The 15,926-nt window shown below is 43.7% G+C and overlaps 1 protein-coding gene across 1 annotated transcript in view; it reads right to left on the bottom strand.

Annotated features, from left to right (window-relative positions):
- Nucleotides 1-12,598, bottom strand: part of BICC1 (BicC family RNA binding protein 1) — a 133,743-nt gene extending 121,145 nt beyond the window's left edge. Inside the window, exon 1 of the mRNA XM_081954514.1 lies at nucleotides 11,871-12,598. Within this exon, the coding sequence (XP_081810640.1) occupies nucleotides 11,871-12,447 (577 nt within the window). The 5' untranslated portion in view covers nucleotides 12,448-12,598. The remainder of the gene's footprint in view (nucleotides 1-11,870) is intronic.
- Nucleotides 12,599-15,926: the final 3,328 nt, after the last annotated feature.

Raw genomic sequence — 15,926 nt, 5'->3', positions numbered from 1 at the left:
TGCAAATGATATGCAAACTTTATGTAACATTTTGATTGCAGATCTTGGATTTGCACAATCTGAAATACATCACAATCCCATTTTCCATTTAATTATAGATAAACAATTATCAAGGTATTTGAGCTTGTTTGCATGGGCAAGAAACTGTAGTGTGTTTATTCCCTAAACAGCCAGTTTTTAATCAGCCTGTCCACAACAAGCAGTTAACAGGACATATTTTCCAAAGGAAGGTAAAGATTATAATGTAACCAACAAGAATGTGCAGCCCAGTAATACTTAACTTGGACATTTATGCCAAGCCAAGATAACCTGCTGTACTACTAAGGAAACACTGAAATTTGAGAAAATAGTATTATTCCAATAGTTAACAAAGGAATGTGCAAACATTTAAAAAATGACTACTGCCACAAATCTATTCCATATATTTATTTTCCCTTGGGAAAGCCTAATCAGCAATTTTGGCTTATGATTTTTTTAAAATAGTAACTGAACCTTTTCCTGCTACATATCCATGAAAAATGAAATGCAAATGTTTTTTTTTAAAGATCCTTGGGTTCCTGGGGAATCCAAACCTAAAATGTTGTATTTCTGCCTGCTAAGCAAAGAGCTTTAAAAATGTTTAAGGTAGAAGAGAAAGGAGACTTAGATTCTTTCAGGGGTTTATTACTAGTGAAATTATTTATATAGCATAGAATGAACTTCCTGTGTTGCAAACCTCCCCACTCCAGGAACTTCCTTCTGAAGACTTGCTTAACTTGAATTTGGAAATCCTTCAGTGTCTGCCACAAACCTTTGATCATGATGGCGGAGAGCAAATATTTGAAGACATGCAATGGTCAACAGCTTTGCAATTTATCAGCCTTGGCTGTAAAGGAGTCCCATTGAAATCTGAATTGAGAGGAGGGTAACCAATAAAAGTACCATTTCTTCCTCAAATTCAAGCAGAGATCGCCCTGGAGGCAATCCCATCAGAACACGGATTAAGTTTCTTATCTAATCAATTGTCAATTGGTTTCTAATCAATCTGGAGTTGTTGAGTCAACAAACCCTCTAGCACTTCCTTAAATGGGGAGGTTGCCTAGGCAATATCCAATTTCAGAGGATCTTAATAAGGGTGGCATGCCTGATTCTTAAAGCACAAGTTGTCCCCAATTTACAACTATTTGTTTAGTGAGTATTTGAAGTTCAACAGGACTGAAAAAAATGAGTTATGACTGTTTTTCACACTTATGACCATTAGAGCATTCCCCAGGGTCATGTGATCAAAACCCAGATGCTGGCAACAGGCACATGTTTAGGATGGTGGCAGGGTCCCAAAGTCATGTGATTCTCCTTTGGCGACCGTCTGACAAACAAAGTCAATGGGGAAATCCAGATTCACTTAATAACGGTGCTACAACTGCAGTGATTTCACTTAACAATGGTAGTGACTAAGGTTGCACACTGTTGTAAAACTCACTTATTATGTTGCTTAGCAACGTAAATATTGGGCTCAATTTTTTTAAAAAAAGGTTTTCTTTTTTTCTTTCCATATACATTCACAAATATACATTCTCGAACATACTATTAACATTGATCTGTTGACTTCTAGTTTTTATTACCATCTGCTTAAGAATATAAAAAACGCAATTGGGATCACTTTCTTCCCCCGCCCCCCACATCTCCATCTTATTTTGCAACAAACCTGCTCCTTCCTTCTTCCCAACCTCCCTTCTCTACCTTCTTCTTTCCTCCTCTCTTTCCTCTTTTCTTCTTCCCCTCCCTCCCCTCCACTCTTCCTCTCTTCTTCGCCTTCTTACCCTCTTTCCTTCTCTTATTTCCCTTCCCTTACTTCCTCTGCTTTACCCTTTTTTCCTTTCCCTCCTCTTGCTTACTCCTTCCATTGTTGAAATTTGGGCTCAATTGTGGTCGTAAATCGAGGACTACCTGTATAGCATGAACCCCAGTTTGTCCGATTGCTGAGAAAGCATCTTTCAGCACAACCTGATGGTTTTTTTTTTACAAACATATCTAGTGGATGAGTAGAGAAACTTGGCCCATGCAGCTTGGCAAGGTCTCCTCTGCTTCCATATACTCCTTCTCTGCCTTTCATTCCCCCTCTTACTTCCTTCTCCAACCTTCTCTAAAAGCTTGCCATTTTCCCTGCTCTTTTTTTTGTTAAATATTTTTTATTGTTTTATATCACAAATTTCATTTCTATGTTGAACAGAGTGTCACAGAAAATGGTTAAAAGGAGGAAAGAAAGACAAGGATTTGTTAATAGAATAGAATGAAATGTAGTGAATATAACCAAAGGTTTATGTTTAATACAATATGGGGGAAATAGATTAAAATTACTATTTGTGGATAACTAATCAAATGAAATGTTTAATATACAAGATTAAATTTGAGGATAATATGATATGAACAATAAAACAGAATAATAGATGGAAATGATATGTTAAATGTGGTTAACTTGGAGAGGCAAATAATGATATTGTCAATATATTAAAAAGAAATTAAAATTAAGCGGGAGATTGTGGAATGAAGATAAAGATGACTGAAATAGGAAATGGAAAAAAGAAGTAAAAGGTACTATGTATAATTAGAAGATGTAAAGAGGGGAAAACCTGGACAACACTTTGTTTATAAAGAAGTTTAAGTATGTAACAAAAAATAAATAGCTTTGCTTAAAAATGTGATAATATATAAACAAATAAGCAATAATAATCATTATTACAACATATACTATTTTCCATTATAGTTTCGGTTATCTAACCATCAGAATATTTACTCATCAGTTTTTCTTTCTCATGTAATCCATATTTCACATTAATCCACTCCTCTAACCTCAACATCTGCCATTTAACCATTTGTAGAATAGTTCCCATGTCATAAAATAATCCGAGTCTGCTCTTCTGATGACCTCCCAACTCCTAACATTTCTAGAGTTACCATTATAGGATTCCAGCCTTTCGGGGATGATGGGAACTGGAATCCAAGAGAACTGGAAGAGTGCCTGGTTGGAAAAGACCAAAACAGGCAACATAATGACCTAACCCTAAAAAGAGTTCACAGAGACCAAAAGCGCCTATTTGCATAACCAGAAATGCTACAAAACACCATTAGACGCAAAACAAACTGAAGTGCTGCAAAACCTTTGACAACATCTGCAAATCTGCATGGATCAGAGACTGGGGGGGGGGGGGGGAGAGAAAAGCCCTAACAATGCCCAAATACACATCCACATGCTTCTTTGTTGTTAATGCAACAGAAGTATTTAAATCCAAGGAGGGTGGGGGGAGGATAACTATCTTTGAAACACTGAAACAATTTTTCTACAGACTCCACTAAGTTACCAAAAAGTGAAAAATCAAAGTATGATAACAGGTCCTTGCAACAATGTATAAACAAGCAGCATCTTGCTGAAATAAACTCTGGAGGGACATATTTAGCCACCCTTCTGGCCTTGCTTTAAATACATCCGGAGGTCCTTTTTTTCCCTTCCCCTGAATATTTTAATATTACTAAAACTTTGTCCCCTTGCAAGATTCCATTCCCATTATGTAGGAAATAGCACCATGCAGATGGCATCAAGTGGAACAGTCTAATCTTGATTAGAAGTGAAGATTAACTTCATGGAAGAATCAATATAGTGGCAAAGCCGAGGTCTTGGGGGAGGGGGTGGTTATGCATGTATCCCTTCCTCATGTTGTCAGTGGAGATATTTGGTGTGTTGCTATTTGTGCATAGTTGTGTCCTGCTAAAAGTAGGCAGAAGGATGGGTTGATGAATTGACAGTATCTCCAGCTTTTTAAAACAGACAGCCTGGTTGAGACTCTAGAAAAAGTGCAGAGAAGAGCAACCAGGATGATTAGGGGACTGGAGACTAAAACCTATGAAGAATGGTTGCAGGAACTGGGCATGGCTAGTCTAGTGAAAAGAAGGAACAGGGGAGACATGATAGCAGTCTTCCAATATTTTAGTGGCTGCCACAGAGAGGAGGGGGTCAAGCTATTTTCCAAAGCATCTGAAGGCCAGACAAGGAATCATGGATGGAAATTAACCCAGGAGAGATTCAACCTAAAAATAAGAAGGAACTTTCTGACAGTGAAGAAGAATCAACCAATGGAACAAAAGTTGCCTTCGGAAATTGTGGGAGCTTCATCACTTGAGACTTTCAAGAAGAGATTGGACTGCCATTTGTCAGAAATGGTGTAGGGTCTCCTACTTGAGCCGGGGAAGTGGGGTGGACTAGATGATCTATAAGAGCCCTTCCAATTCTGTTAATCTATTAAAAGAGGCAAGTTTAAAAACTTGCAGGCGCATCTGCGACTTCACACACTCTGAAAAACTTTTGAATCTGAATCCAATCTGTTACATAGCCGTAAGATATAATAAATATTATATCAGGCATGTCAGGAGACACGGTAATAGATAGTATTTGCATAAGAAGGGCTATTCATAATACCCAAAGTATCAAATGTGCTACTGTAGCCATATTAGAGGAGATGTCTTTACACAATAAACATGTGTGGAGTTGCAAGACTGCTAGATTTTCCTAGAGATACGCAACTAGCAACTAACACATTCATAACTGAAGTCCTCCCCCCCCTTCTTTGGACACATAAACTAAAGCAGAATAAAATACAGATTTCATTGGGTCTTCAGTCAGCTACTCAACTCATTGATAACCTTCTAAGCATAGGAAATCTTCCTTATCAAACCTTCAGAAGTTGTGGGAGCTTCATCAATGGAAGCTTTCAAGAAGAGGTTGGACTGCCATCTGTCAAAAATGGTGTAGGATCTCCTGCTTGGGCAAAGGGGTTAGACTAGATGACCTACAAGGTCCCTTCCAACTGTATTAATATCTGTAATCAAAAAAATCAAAACTGCACAGCCCAGAAACATCATTTCCTTCTGCAAAAGTTAACAGGTTTGGGCACCTCCTGCTCCAATGATCACGAAGACTCTCAGTTCGTCAAAAAGGTTCACATTTTTTTAAACAATGCATCCTGATCCCTGCCCTCAACCTAAGACGAAGTTGAAAGAGGCTGCAACCAGGAAGAGCATCCAAAGTGGAGTGAAGCCATCAACTAAGATGACCTTTCCCATATCCCAGCTCCTGGTCAGGGAGGAGTCCCTGGTCTTGAAGCTGGTGAGGGAACCTCCCGGGCACCAATCTATACAACCAGCACCCTTATTTTTCTGGAGTTTCTCCCTCTGAGTCTGAAGTTCTAAGACAAGGTTTGGCAATTCATGGCTCTGGAGCCACATGTGGCTCTTTCATCCCTCTGCTGCGGCTCCCTATCACCTGTCAGTAAAAGGAAAAAGGACACTATGCTAGGAGGAGACTCCATGGTGGGGGAACCAAACTTTTGGTTGCGAGAGGAAAAAGGATGCCACACTAGGAGGAGGCTCTATGGTGGGGGAATCAGACTTCTGGTCAGCTCCATAATTTAATAAGGGGCTTCTGGTTAGGACCTTTGTGGTTCTTTGAATGTTTAAAGTTGCCAACCCCTGTTCTAAGTCTTGCAAGCTATTAGCAAAATGTGCAGCAGGAGTTAGAGGAGGAGTAAGGCACAACCATTACTAGGCTTACACAGTGGTCTAAGCCCCCCAAACATCAGCAGAAAAGAGCTTGTGCTTTTGGCTGGACAGGAAACTGGAGCCCCTTTCAGCCTTTCAGATGGGAAGGAGAACACAGACCACCTGGGATCCCATGTGGTGGTTTGGGAAGAACACAAGCGTTTAAAAAATGCCAAAAGACCTTCACAGGGCTGTGAACAACAGCATCACACCTTAACAACCAGCCGGACAAAAGAAAAACACAATTTTCCACCAAACCAGCCAAGAGGATTTATTAAGAGGCTCATCTACGGCATCACATTAATCTGTTTCTTAACTTCAACAATGTGCTGAGGTATAGATGCTCAGTGAAGGAGACTTCCATTGACTAGCAATCTTCGTTTGTGTTGCAACACATAGATAAATCCTCAGGAGGTTTTCTTAATATACCTTTCATGACAATAAATGAGGTGGAATGAGAAGCAACATCACGGTGGGATTAGTGGGATGAAAACCTCAGCTCTCCAGACATTTAAGCCCCCATCCAAGAGCTGGCAGAAGACTCAAAGTATGCAACTCTGCATGGTTTGACTCTTGTTTGCAGACAAATACAAAGACATGCAGACCCAGAAGAGATTGTCCACTGCAGTAACCCGGGCTGTGTGGTAATGGTGCCCCCCCCCACATTTAAATTCTAGGTCTTCTCACTTTCTGAGCCATGGCAGGAAATGGAGATATGTGGATAGAATAGAATGACTCCTTACATCTGCCAACCCTACCCATCCCTTCAAAGATTACCATGAAGAAACATGCTAACACGAATAAAGTAGACCCAGGTTTCATGTCTGACCTCTACATTTTCAGTAACACTTTTTAGTATTACAGGAATGCAGTACAAAAAAAAAACAAATTACAAAAATGGAACTCAAAGGAAGAAAGAGTGTAAAACATCCCCTGATCAATAAAGAATACATATTTGTAGCTCAAGGTTGAAATGAGGGGTCCTTGGTGCTCTCTGAGGTTGGTGGTTTTCTTGCAGATGTTTCATTGCCCAAAGTAGGTAGCATCATCAATGCTAGTCAAGCAAGCAAGCTCAGAGAGCACCAAGGGGCCCTCATTCACTGATCAGACAGCCAAGAGTGCTCAACAAGAAGACCTATGGCCAATCTTTGAAGATGTGGCTGTCGCAGTGTCCCTACATTCACAGCACACAGTTCCAACGGTCACAGCTTCCCACAGTCACATCATCACCACTTGGGATCTTCACTGCCAGCTTCCAATAAGTCAAGTCAATGAGGAAACCAGCCACCCCTTGATGTTGGGCTTAATGACTCCACATGATTCCTTAACAGCCACAACCTGAACTGCCATTGTACACTGAAAATCTCATTTAATTTCATTGTACAAGATGCAATAATAATAATAAAGTAAACTAAACTTAGAGAGAAAGGTTAACCACTTCTTAACACATTAAAAGTTCTCTCCCCTGGTGAGGAAGTTATCTGTAAGGTAATAAAGACAGGACATCAATTTAATAAATAAATTTATGAAAGGATGAGCAAACAGGCTGAGCATTGGGAGAAAGGAAAAGAAATGAGAATCAACCTCTGGCAAACAAAGGGATCACAGGAAGGGTTGGGCTATCTTTTTGTTTGTCATTTTGGAGTTTGAACCATATCTTGTCCCACAGGCTGTTCTTGGAAGAAAGTCACAACCCCTTCAAACTAACATTTAAACTTTGGGCCTTGCACCACCAAGTCCTCTTTTCAGACTTTCCAATTTCAGTCCAAACCTGGGAAGAAAAGGGAAGCAGGAGAAGCTGGGGCCAGTGGGACCGAGAGCAAAGAGGTAGCCCCACTAGAAAGACATGATTTGGGTACCTGTGGCTGCCCCCAGTCGAGCAAAAGTCAAGGAAAGCCAGGAATGCAAGAACAGGTCCAGAAGGATCAAAGGAATTGCCCTTCGGCAAGGCAGCCCTTGAGGGAATTCCCATCAGAACCCAGATTAGGGATCTTATCTAGTCAATCGATCAATAGATTTCTAACCAACCTGGAGGTCAACAAACCCTCCAACATTCCCCTAAACAGGAAGGTTGCCTGGGTGATTTCCAAGTTCAAAGGGCCTTAATAACTGTGGCATGACTAGTTCCAAAAGTATAGAATGAACTGATCACTCAAGAAGCATTTCCAAGACCAACCAGGATGGTTAAAAAAAAAAAAATCTAGAGGATGAATGCAGAAACTCAACCCATGAAGTTTGGTAGGGTATCTTCTGTCTTCCCTATGGTCCTTCCCTGCCTTTCATTTCATTCTTGCTTTCTTCTCCAGCCTTCTCTATCTGCTTGCCAACTTCCCTGCTCTTCCGAAGACCCTCCCCCTCCGTCCCAAATATCAAACGTCCCCTTCTAGAGACAGGCTTATTTCTAGCTTTTGCTGGGATTTTGCTATTAGGACCCACATTAAAGGAATACGTTCACAACAAAACAAAGGTAAACGTTTGAAAAGAGTTTTTAAACCAGAAGTAGAGGAAATCCAAATCAAAGGGGCCTATGCTTATATGGAAGCAGAAAATGGCCACAAATTTAAATTTTCAAGGAGCTTCAAACTGCCTCCCACTATTCCCCCACTACCATCCTTATTAAGCAACAGTCCACGCATATACAAACATTCAAGAATCACTGCACCCTTTTAGGACTGGAAGGTATCTCCAGATTTAAAGTATAATAAGGGATGTGAACTTTTTGCTCAGCTGCATGCCAAAAGTCTTGAATCAGCGCAGCAAAATATGAACTGCTTAAAGATTAACCTGCTCCCCAGGAGACCCATTCTAAATGGAAATACATTCCAAACGTGAGTCCAGTCATACCTAATGTTTTCTTGTTACCCAGAATCCACCAAGATCCACAATCCAGTATCGAGGCTATGCAGAGACTGCTGGAATTAAATAGGTCTCTCCAAGCTTGGCAATTTTTAAGACTTGTGGACTTCAATGCCCAGAATCCCCCAATCAGCCATGCCCTTTTGTTTTCCCGTACTGGCTGGGGAATTCTTGGTGTTGAAGTCCACAAGTCTTAAAGTTGCCAAGTTTGGAGACCCCTGGAGTAAAGCATCAAGGATGTAGCACGTGTGTCTATTAACAGCAAACCTTTTTTTGTTTTTATTATCTTGTACTGGACAATAAATGTTCAGTATGGATCTGCTTTCCAGCCACATAGATTGATAAGGGCTACAAAATATTCCTCAGATGACTAATGCAGGTGGATTTACAGATTGCAGATTAACAGAGTTGGAAGGGACCTTGTAAGTCATCTAGTCCAACCCCTTGCCCAAGCAGACCCTACACACCATTTCTGACAATTGGCAGACCAATCTCTTCTTGAAAGCTTCCAGTGATGAAGCTCCCAGAACTTTTGAAGGCAACTTCTGTTCCATGGGTTGATTGTTCTCACTGTCAGAAAGTTCCTCCTTATTTCTAGGTTAAATCTCTCCTTGGTCAGTTTCCATCCATTATTCCTTGTCTGGCCTTCAGGTGCTTTGGGGAATAGCTTGACCCCCTTCCTCTCTATGGCAGCCCCTCAAATATTAGAAGACTGCTATACTGTCTCCCCTGATCCTTCTCTTCACTAGACTAGCCATGCCCAGTTCTTGCAACTGTTCATTGTATGTTTTAGCCTCCAGTGCCCTAATCATCCAGGTTGCCCTTCTCTGCACTTTTTCTAGAGTCTCAACATCTTTTTTATAGCGTGGTGCCCAAAACTGGATTCAGTATTCTAGGTGTGGTCTTACTAAGGCTTTATAGAGTGGCATTAGTACCTTTAGATAAGGGCCTATCAATTACAGAAACCAGATTTTTAGAATAACATATATAGCTGTCTAAGTAGCTCAATACAGCTTCCAAAGGTCTATTTATACAAATAATTGTGCATGTCTGCAGAGCCATAACTCTTACTGCGTGTTAAAAGGTTTATGTATCATAATAATGTAACTATTTTAGAAATCACAATGAAATAAAGAATCATAGTTTCAGGATCACTCATCTCTAGATATTCATCCTGCCCTGGAACACCGACAGACCTAGAGGGCACAAAGATAGAGGTGGCTGGTCTACATAAAGCTAGAAAGTCCATATTGAATGAAGCTGGAAAGTTCTGTAGATCAGCAAAATCCTGACCAGAACATGAGTTTCCTCAACTCCAGTATTCATTTTTCAAAACTATATTTTGATCCTGATTTATATCCCAAATGCCCCAAACTTTGGTCCAGATTATAAATCAAAACTGATTTTCATTTTTTTTTTAAAAGGACTTATTCTAAGATTATGCAGCACACGTAAACTATTTCTGAACTGCACATCTACTTCTATGCAAAGCAGTTGAACATATTCCATCCAAACCATTTCCTTCACATTCTAGCAGAAGCAATTTAATTCAAAACAGAACTGAATTTAAGGCATTCCAGTGTAATCATAAGCAGTTATGAGGTCACATTTGCAGCAAATCTTCAACCATTTCCCATCGTGCCCTGAAACCTGCATAATTTTTTTAAATCAAGTGGAATGCAGCCAATCCAAATGATCTTCCACTTTGGACAGAATTATCCATCCTGGATGATTTGTCCAAGTCTTATTAATTTTCATGTGCAAAAAAGCCCGTTTGCTAATGGAGTGGACACCAAACAACCCGAATGGGCCTTGCTAAGAAGAAAAGTACAGACGAACTGGCTGCTAAAAATTTAATCTTAAACTCTAGATTACAAAAGTGGGGCATTTTGCTATTAAGCACTTTTTCAGATGTGCAAAGACGGCATTACAATATTGATGGCCCTTCCCGGCTGCCTTGCCTGAAATGTAAAATCTGCAATAGCCATTTAATCCTCTGGTCAAACAAACCTCAGCATCGCCCAGTATCCAAAAATAGGAGTCAAACCTTTCTCAACTGAAATCTAGATGGCCAATTTGGATTTGGCCAGGCACTCTCTCCAAGTGACCCCAAAGGACAGGGTGGCTGGACTTCGAAGAAGATTCTGCTTTAAGATCATATCAGCTTTAATTTCCCAAAATTGAGGCTGGCAGAGTTCCTTTCCTTTTGCAGTGACTCAAAATTCTAGGCTTTTCTTCTTCTTCTTCTGACATTGGATATCATTTTGGCAACCCCCATGGTGCAGAACCTTCATGATCAGATGGCCTCCCCAGCAAAAGGCACAACTCTTGTGGATTGTGAAGCACAACCTTAATGATTCAAACCCTTAAAACAAAACAAACGCCAGGCACCCTCCCCACCCAGCCCATTTCCCAAGGAATCTCCCCTCCTCAAGTTGATGAGACAAACATCTGTAGGGGAGTGATCTTCATATCCACCTCTGGGGCAGGATGTATTGGGAATGCTAGACGGGAAGGAAAATTGGGGAAACGGGGGGGGGGGGAGAATAATGCAGCAACAGCAACGGGCAAACGGTCTATTCCACAGGGTGCTCTCTCCGCAGACTATTTCTAGCTCACTCCGCAGACTTGTTGGGAGTGGGAGAGGAGGGAAGGAGGGGAGCCGAATTTGGGGCATCGGTTGCAACCCGGGGCCTTCCCGGAGCAGGAAAACGGGTTCCGAAGCTCGACCAAAAGTTGGAGCAGTGAACGGAATTTGCTCCCAAAGTTTTGCCCCCCTCCCCATATCTGACAGAAAGGGCCGACGCTGGAAGCCAGAACCCCGGGACGCTCCTTGGAGCATCCGCCGGTCTTCTGAACGCCTCTATCAATCGCGCCCCCCACCCAACTTGGGCAGGGAAAAACGAGCCCCGACGGAATCCCCCCACCCCCAACCGCTTGGCCGTCCGGCGGGTGGCAACCCAATTCTCAGCAACGGCCTTCCCAGAAGGGGAGCCAAGGATTCCGGGAGGCTAAATGAGGCCAGGCGTTGAGAAACCGCTGCTCGGCAGCTCTTAGCCTGCACTGCGTTGGCGGGAAGTGGCAGCTCCGGGGAGAGGAGACCACGCAGAGAGACCGCTCTGCCTCTTTCTCTCCCGCGGCCGCCTTGTCAGGGGCCGCTAAGGATGCCCCCCCCCCCCCATACACACAGACACACAGACCGAAAGGTCCCAGCGTTTCTCCGACTGTCCCGTGGTGAGGAAAGGGGGGACTCTCGGCTCTCCGGAGCGCCTGTACCCAAGAGCCACCGCCGGCTTCCCCCACTGGCCTTGCGGGGCCACCGGTCGCCTCCTCCTGCCGGCCAGCGGCACCGGCCCCCTTGCAGCCCCCCCGCCACGTGGTGAGAGTCCCGAGGCGCCCGCCGGGCTGCCCTCCTCCCGCGGGGGTCCCGCTCCGGTGGGCCTCACCTTGCAGCATGGCCTCCAGCTTCTTTCGGTCCACGCGGAACCGCTCCTCGCCCCATTCGGGGCTCTCCGGGCCGGCGCGGGAGGGCCCCGCCGAGCAGCCGCCGCTGCCTCCTCCTCCGTCGCTGGGCAGGGGCGAGTCGGCGCTGCGCTCGCTGTTGGAGCCCGGGTCCGAGAGTGGGTAGCCCGGCGGCGGCGGCGCAGCCATCCTCGGGCCGCCCGCTGCGCCCCACTCGCCGGCGGCGGAGACCCCGGCCGCGTCGCCCTCGCCCGCCGCCTGCTCCGCTTCTTCCCCGCAGCAGCAGCAGCAGCCCCCGCCGTCGCCTCGGCCGCCGCCCCCGCGGGAAGCTATCTGGCCCCAGAGAAGGCCGCCCCCGGCTTCATCCCAGCCCGCCAGAGCCTCGCGGGCTCCTCCGCCGCCCGCCGCCGCCTCCAGCTCGGGCTCCCCGCCGGGCGCGCGGCCGGAGCTGCAGCCGCCGCCGCCGCTGCTGGCCTCGCACAACGCACGTCCCGGGCCGGCGGCGGCTCTGCTGCGCCCCCATCCCGCCCGCAGTCCGCACAGCATCCCCGCCTTCTCCATGCAGCAGCAGCAGCAACGCCCGCCCAGCCGCCGGAGCCCGAGGGGAGGCAGGCCGAGGCCGGGCCAGGAGCGGCGGGGGCGGGTCGAGAGCACAACCGGTGGGCGAACGTGGGACGGGGCGGCCGGTGACGGCTGCTGCGGCTGCTGCTGTCGCTGGACGGGCCGAAGCACATCTGTCCGGAAGGCCCCGCCCCGCCTAATTATGCCTTCCTCCCCCTTCTCCTCCTCTTCCTCCTCCGCGCATTGCCCGGCGCGCTCCAGCGGCCGGGATCCTGCAAGGCGAAAGGCATCTCCCGCCTGCGCAACCACGCCGCAAAGTCGAAGGACAGTCGAAGTTTGGCCAGAGTTCCCGTTGCAGAAGAGGCGAAAAAGGACGGTGGCAGAAGCCCCTCCGCCGGGGTGATCCCTGTGTTGGCTCAGGGATGGTTGGTCCCCAATGGATTTTTCTGGGACCATCTAAGGAAAGGACTGAACCAAGAAAGGCGAATATTTGTAGCTCCTGGTTGAACTGGGGGGTCCTTTTCGTGCAGATGTTTCATTATCCAACTCGGTAACTCCGTTTGTGATAGATGGTGTTCAGTGTTGCATTAACCATTAAGCAGACTAGGGCACCAGGCCCAAAGTGGGCACCACAAAGGTGAGAAAGAAAAAGAAACCAATGAAGATTTGTAGATTGAGCAGAAATGAATAGGTTAACACTGAGAATAAAAGATAAGTAGGAATCGGTATACTTCAAGGCTTGGGGGTGATTTTATGAGTGGTTAGAAAAGGAATATGAACAAAAGTACACAGGTTAAGTTACTCAGATGACACATTGTTAAAGGAAGGAGGTGAAAGAGGGAGAAAATAAAATAGTAATATGCAAATACCGTATAAGTTTCAAAGATTTTATATGTGGAATTATTATAATGTAAAATAAGAGGAGGAAGAGGGAATTTAAGAGTGTTATTTAAATATGGAACTGGGTTTGCTTGAAAGCCACCCCAAAAATACATCAGATCGAATAAAATATGAAAATGCAACTACAGAAGGAAGGGAACCAGAGGGAAGAGGAGAGGGAAGAGGAGAGGAGAGGAAAGAAGAAAAGATAAAGGAGAGGAAGGGAGGGAAGGGTAGCAAGAATAGGAGTGAGGGGAGTGGAAGGGGAAGAAGAAAAGAGAAAGGAGAGGAGGAAAGAAAGAGAAGAAGGAAGGATAGGAGAAATAGAGAGAAGAAGTAGGGTTGTATTATAAGATGGATGACAGGAAAGCAATCTCGAATATATTATGTCTTTAGAGGAAGAATGGAATCCCAAATATTAAAGGATAATGTATAACACTAATATTATCTATGAGAAATGTATATTTGAAATGTATGTATGAGTAAGAAAAATAAAAAGCATTTCAAAAAAAGATTTGTACAGTATGTACAAGCTCAAAGAGCACCAAAGGCCCCTCAGGGCTAAATCAGGAGGTAGCTTAAAGGAGAAGATGAAACGTCTCCTTGGTTGGATGGGTGGTGTCTATGGATCATCTCCTGGGAGGTCAAGTTGTTGCCCAGGTTGGAGCATCCTGGTTCTTGTAGACAACCAAACTCCCTGCCCCAGTTGTTTTGTTTGCAGATGGCAGAGAAGGTGTCCTTCGGCCAGCCCTTCTCCAGGTCAACCAAAAGAAGACCCTTGACAAACCTTGGGTGCTTATGACCTGAAGGGCACCAGCTGCAGGATCTGTAATTGTGAACTCCCTCCATGAGATCAAGGACCCAATCTCTGCTGGGTTTGCACAACACACTAACTAGGGTTAACGGAACCATGATTTGTAACCACTGGGCTGGCTTCTCACAATCTGCTGAAGTTACAACAGCTCAATCTCCTTGAAATTGATCAGGTCTTGGTGACTTTATGGAGATGACTGGGTGATTTTCTTGTCCAGCATGAGACGGATTCATTTCCCTTTATTACAGGATGTTTGTATGTTTTTTCCAACTTCCACTCTAGGATTTCTCTGTGGTACTCCCTCCAAAATACCAGGCCAAATGCTGCTTAGCTTCAAGGCCCATCAGCTGCTGCTTGCTGAAACAAACCATAAAATAGCTAGCCATGGTTTATTTGTCTGAATCAAATATGATTATGGTTTAATGTTGGATACAATGTACTCTGCAGGTAAGAACAGAAAGCAGTTAACAAATTATTTGGTCAGTTTTCACTTTAAAACTGCTTTCCCCAAGCTGCTTTCTCAGCCAAGAGAAGCAAGGAAAAAGGAGGCAGCAAAAAATGCAGTTTGAGAATGCCAAGTTGAGTTTTTAAAGGACCAGCAACAAAACCAAAGAAACTTGTGTCTTTTCAAGACAAGCTCAATTTAGACTGCATGATTTTAAAAAGTGCTCCCAAGCTCTGATTATTTCCCGTGATGGGTAGTTTGTGCTACCCCTTTAAAAGCATCTGCTGAGTTTTCTTTTTGAAAGAAGTTAATTCATTGCCACAGGATATTGAAATCACTATAAACTGAATTTACTTTTAAAGGTTCCTCATTAACAAAAGTAGAGTTTAGAAGTTAACAGTTAAACATTAAGGGGGTGTATAGACCATACATTTTTTTGGCTGGAGAACATCTAGGCAATTTACTTTTTCTATAAACTCTGGGTGTAAAGATAGACTATTTTCTTAAAGATGCTTGTTTGGGATTAAGAATTGGATTTCAGTCCAACAAACAATCCACAACTTGCAGAGAAGCAAGCTGCTGCTGCTGCTTCTGCTTATTATTACTATTATTATTATTATTATTATTATTATTATTATTATTATTATTATTATTATTATTGAAATATTGTTAAGAAAGCCAGTTGATTTTCTATTGATAGCTACTCTTAAATTGTTATCAGAGATTTGCTAACTCAACAGATAAATTTGCTACAAGAGAGTTCATTTCTGAATCCTCTTTTCAAACAGCTGCTTCTAAAAACACCTTATGATCCCACTCTTATCGAGAATAACGTTGGTCTCATTGGTGGGTCACAATAGTCTATACAAGGTATATTATTCCTTTATAAAATGGTGAATATTGAGGCCCTTTTAAATAATTTAAAGAAAGCCTCCTGAGAAAACATTAAAGTCAGGTGAGGCAACAAGTTTCATAGAATTGAGAGTTCCTGTTTTCCTTGCTTCAAAAAAAAAGTAGTTTATCACAGTTGGCTGGGTGCTAAGCACAAGCTGTGCTTTCCACCTTTAATAAGTAGGATAAGCCCCACATCATTCATATATATATATGATAAATAAATGAAGGGAGACTAGCATAGATCTATTTCAAGCTATTTAGCTCTCATCAGCTAGCCAGACCCTTAATGGGATTTGAACTTGGGCTATTTAACATGTTAGGCAGTCATAATAACCTCTAAGCCACAAGCTCTCTTCCCTTATCAGCTGAGCCAGGGGAATGATTAGATGTTTTGTCAAGGCACCTGGTATGCCCCAAATATGGGAGGGAGCATACTTCCATACTTGA

The sequence above is a fragment of the Natrix helvetica genome (assembly GCF_964273705.1).
Source record: "Natrix helvetica genome assembly, chromosome: 5".
Classification (NCBI taxonomy): Eukaryota; Metazoa; Chordata; class Lepidosauria; order Squamata; family Natricidae; genus Natrix; species Natrix helvetica.
The sequence above is the reverse complement of the archived record's forward strand: the minus strand, read 5'-3'. Positions and strand labels throughout refer to the sequence as shown.